The following is a 4,070-nucleotide window of genomic DNA, read 5'->3' as shown; positions in this document are numbered from 1 at the left end:
AAAAAAAAAAAAAAAAAAAAAAAACAAAAAAAAGAAAAAAAAAGAAAAAAAATTAAAATGTATTAATCGAGTTAAAGAAAAAAGCAAAAACACGCACATATGAGATTTTTAAGATGATGGTAATTAGAGCCCTAGGTATGTTATTTAGCCAGATGGTGAAACACCCATTTCTCTTTTAATTATAATATATAATATTTTCCTTCATATTAAAAATAATTTCTATTTTGTTAAGCCCAATTTTTTGTGTTATTTAGCCATTATTTTTTTGTTTGTTTGTTGTTGTTGTCGCTTTCGTTTTGTATTAAGCCAAAAAGTTCCAATTTATCGTTAGGAAAAATGCATTTTGTTTGTTAGTTATAATTTGTAGATATTCTTAAACAAAATATTTGTCGTTGTTGTTAGGGAATTAAAATTAGTTGTTTTGAGAGTAAAGATAATCTGGAACTTAGCGATACAAATTAAAGGCAAACAAAGAATTGTGGCCATGGTGTTTGTTTTTTTTTCTTTTTTTTTTTTTTTTTTTTGCGTTATACCTGCATCTAAAATGATGTCGCTAACGTCGTCGTCATGTTTCTTATCATCATCATCATCATCATTGTCGTCGTACGAGTCATGATTATCCGCATCCAGCATGCCGGAAAAGAGGGATGATTCTCCAGGACTTTCACCCTGCCATCGGATATTACCTAACGTTCCTTTACTGGCTGATTTGCATCCGAACCACCAATAAGCTGTCGCCCTTGGAAAAGCTGGCTCGGCACTGTCCACCTGTTATACAAATTATACAAATCATTTATATTTTATTTATTTATTTATTTATTTATACTCCGTCCCTTTTGGGTTTGGTGGGCTTCCGATACACTTTTTCTTTTTACAAAAATTCAGAAATTCAAAAATTCAAACAAACAACTATTATATATATATATATATATATACTATTTTAATAAATTTAAATTTTAAAACAAAACTGAAACTAAAACTAAATTTTCAAATCATTTATATATTATTTGTTTTATTCAAATATAAGAAGAGAAAAGGGGGAAGGGAAGAATATAAAAAAAAAAGAAAAGAAATAAAATGAAAAACGTACTGAAAAAGTTCGATCGTTGAATCTGTAATATCCCTTATCCTTGAAGAAATACGTGTATCCTTGATAAATCACAGCACCATCCAAATTATCCGGAAGACCTTCCCAATTTTTAATAGGTTTTGGATAAGTACTCTTAACTGGTGGCTTTTGTACTTGATCGAATCGCCAGAATTTCGTTCCTTTGTAAAAATAAATCTTTCCATTTCCAGTCCATACTGTAACTGCATCGATATTGTCAGGTATTCCCGTGAATCCTTCGCTTATTTCTTTCGGATATTGTCCGTCCATGTGTTTTCCTATATACCTCCAATATTTTGATCCCTAGATAAATAATAATTATTCTTGTATTTTCTTTTTCATAAAATTTTGTTTTATTATTATTATTATTATTAGAGGTATTTCTTACCTTGAAGAAATAAGTTTTACCATTCTTGAATGTAAATGCGGCATCTATATTACCCGGAAGACCCTTCCAAGAATTACTAATTCGTTTAGGATAGCCACTTGCTATACCATCGTCTGTTAATCTCCAATAATGTTCTCCTATAAATTGAATTAGTATTATCAATTGATCTGTAAGAAATAATTACATATGTTATAGTCATGTATTATTATTATTCTATTAGGTAAACCTTTGAAAACGTAAATGTGTCCTTCTGCCGAATTAAATATCGTATCGATTTTAGGATCCATACAAAGTTCTGGATCTTCTTCACCGGTTGGTGGTATCGATGTTGGATGAATATTTGTTGGCCCGTGTCTCCAACCAGATTTTTTTCCATACAGAGCCTAATATCAAATTAAATAATGACGAATGTTAATATAATTATACGCTTAAAATATGATCTAACGAAATCTTACATTTGAATTAACGAAATAATCAGAGAAAAATATTGAAAATTAAATAAAAATAAAAAGACGAATATTTTTAATTAACTTTTTTATTTAGTATTTCTCTCGTCCAAAATTACAATTTTTAATGATAAAATTTTACAGGGAACTTGGACATGAAAAGAAGTAGAACTTAGTTTGATTGAGTTGGACGTTTCGTCCGTTTATTGGGACTTCTTCAGCAACTGTAAATTTTATTTTATTATAAATTCTTGATACGATACATGAGGTTCATACAATATAATTTTTCTTCATATTACCTTAATCTTTAAAGTTCAGCGTCTTTTTTCTTTAATTTGACATACATTTTTCTTTTTATTAAGATTCCAAACACAACACATTTAAACTTCGTTAATTAGATCGTTATTATTTAAAGTCCTCAACAAAACTGTTTCAATCTAGACTAGTGTTTGTTAGCCTAGATATCATCAGTGTAAGGTGTCCTCTATTATTTATTATGGTTAAAATTTAAAAATTCCGTTATAGATGTGATTTAGATTGTTTGTGTCTGTTCAAATTAAAGAAAAAAGACGCTGAACTTTAAAGATTAAGGTAATATAAAGAAAAATTATATTGTATGAACCTCATGTATCGTATCAAGAATTTATAATAAAATAAAATTTACAGTTGCTGAAGAAGTCCCAATAAACGGACGAAACGTCCAACTCAATCAAACTAAGTTCTACTTCTTTTCATGTCCAAGTTCCCTGTAAAATTTTATCATTAAAAATTTTTAATTAACGTTATCAGGAATGATGAATAAAATATATAATAATTTCATGTGTATATTTAAAAATTAGATTTTAACATAATCACACAAAATGAATGATTATATTTAATGAATTGTAATAATTACGTAAAATAAACAAAAAATTTTGAAATGGGTTTTAATTTGAGATAACATTTTATTAAACTCACTTGAATGCCCTCGATGTCATCTGAATGCAAATTGAAATTGGGTTCGTATCCACGATAAAATGGTGCCATGAGGGCAGCTTTAACATCACTGTGACTTAATCCAAGTGAATGTCCGAATTCATGAGCTGCCACTTGGAAAAGATTTGTACCACGATAACTGTTTATCGTCCACTGTTCGGCGTCATCGAAATGGGCATCACCACCATAAACTGGGAAATAAGCATGAGCCAAAGTACCACCACGACCATCGAAAGGATCACCGTCTCCGTGTTCACCAATTTCGAATCTGATGTCGATGTGAACCTGAATATAAAATATTTTCATTAATAAGGACCCCCGGGTTTTTGTTTTTCTTTTTTTTTCGTTTATTTTTCAAACAAGGATAATTCATGGGGGGGAAGGTAGTAATGGGGTTGATATTTACCGAGCCTGTAGGTTTAACTGTGAACGTTAAATCGGTGTATTGAGACCAAATACCAAAAGCTTTGGCAACTTCTTTGTCCACTTCGGATCTAACCAAACCAGCAGGATACTTGCTTATCCTGTACGACAATTTTTTAACTCGCCATCTTGATCCTACATTACAAAAAAATAATATATATATATATATATTTTTTATCGTTCAATTACGATTCGAGTTTGATTTATTTACATTTGATTAAATACCAACCAAAAATTTGATTATTATTATTAATATTATTATTTAGAAAATATTTAAAAAGAAAAGAAGAAAATTAATTGGGGGGTAGGGAGAGGGGGAAAACAAACAAATCAAATTGATACGAGAATAATATTATGATAGATTTTGAGTTTGTTCGATTAATGAAAGTTTCATTATTTTTAGAATGATTTGTTAAAATTTGAAGGGGTTTTTTTTCTTTTTTTAAAGTATACATTTGACCCTGAATCTAACCACTAATGACAATTTCGCGTGTCATCGATGCATCACTACCGACTGACTTCAAATTTATGCAATCGATGGGTTATTCGTATGCACGCGTTGCTATAATTACAATCGTGTTGCGTTTACGTAAGAATTTATTTACGATAATATAGCGGAAAACCTATGAGATAACAGATAATCGTTATGATCTTTTCTATCTTATTTTACTTTTTTTTCTTTTTTTTCTTTTTTTTTTTTCTTCTAAGATCGATCATTTTTTTCAAAAAA

General features: G+C 29.3%; 1 protein-coding gene across 2 annotated transcripts in view; it reads right to left on the bottom strand.

Moving 5' to 3' along the window:
* Positions 1 to 4,070, bottom strand: part of LOC106788603 (matrix metalloproteinase-14) — a 37,498-nt gene that overhangs the window by 6,719 nt on the left and 26,709 nt on the right. Inside the window, exons 4-9 of one of the 2 annotated variants that reach the window (XM_014752011.1) lie at positions 3,324 to 3,475; positions 2,900 to 3,202; positions 1,723 to 1,879; positions 1,497 to 1,633; positions 1,091 to 1,411; positions 534 to 768 (exon numbers count right to left, since the gene is read on the bottom strand). In XM_014752011.1, coding sequence (XP_014607497.1) covers positions 534 to 768; positions 1,091 to 1,411; positions 1,497 to 1,633; positions 1,723 to 1,879; positions 2,900 to 3,202; positions 3,324 to 3,475 — 1,305 coding nt within the window. The remainder of the gene's footprint in view (positions 1 to 533; positions 769 to 1,090; positions 1,412 to 1,496; positions 1,634 to 1,722; positions 1,880 to 2,899; positions 3,203 to 3,323; positions 3,476 to 4,070) is intronic. The other variant, XM_014752012.1, reaches the window with a different exon arrangement.

The sequence above is a fragment of the Polistes canadensis genome, unplaced genomic scaffold (assembly GCF_001313835.1).
Source record: "Polistes canadensis isolate GaletaPanama2010 unplaced genomic scaffold, ASM131383v1 scaffold_145, whole genome shotgun sequence".
In the NCBI taxonomy this organism is placed as follows: Eukaryota; Metazoa; Arthropoda; class Insecta; order Hymenoptera; family Vespidae; genus Polistes; species Polistes canadensis.
The sequence above is the reverse complement of the archived record's forward strand: the minus strand, read 5'-3'. Positions and strand labels throughout refer to the sequence as shown.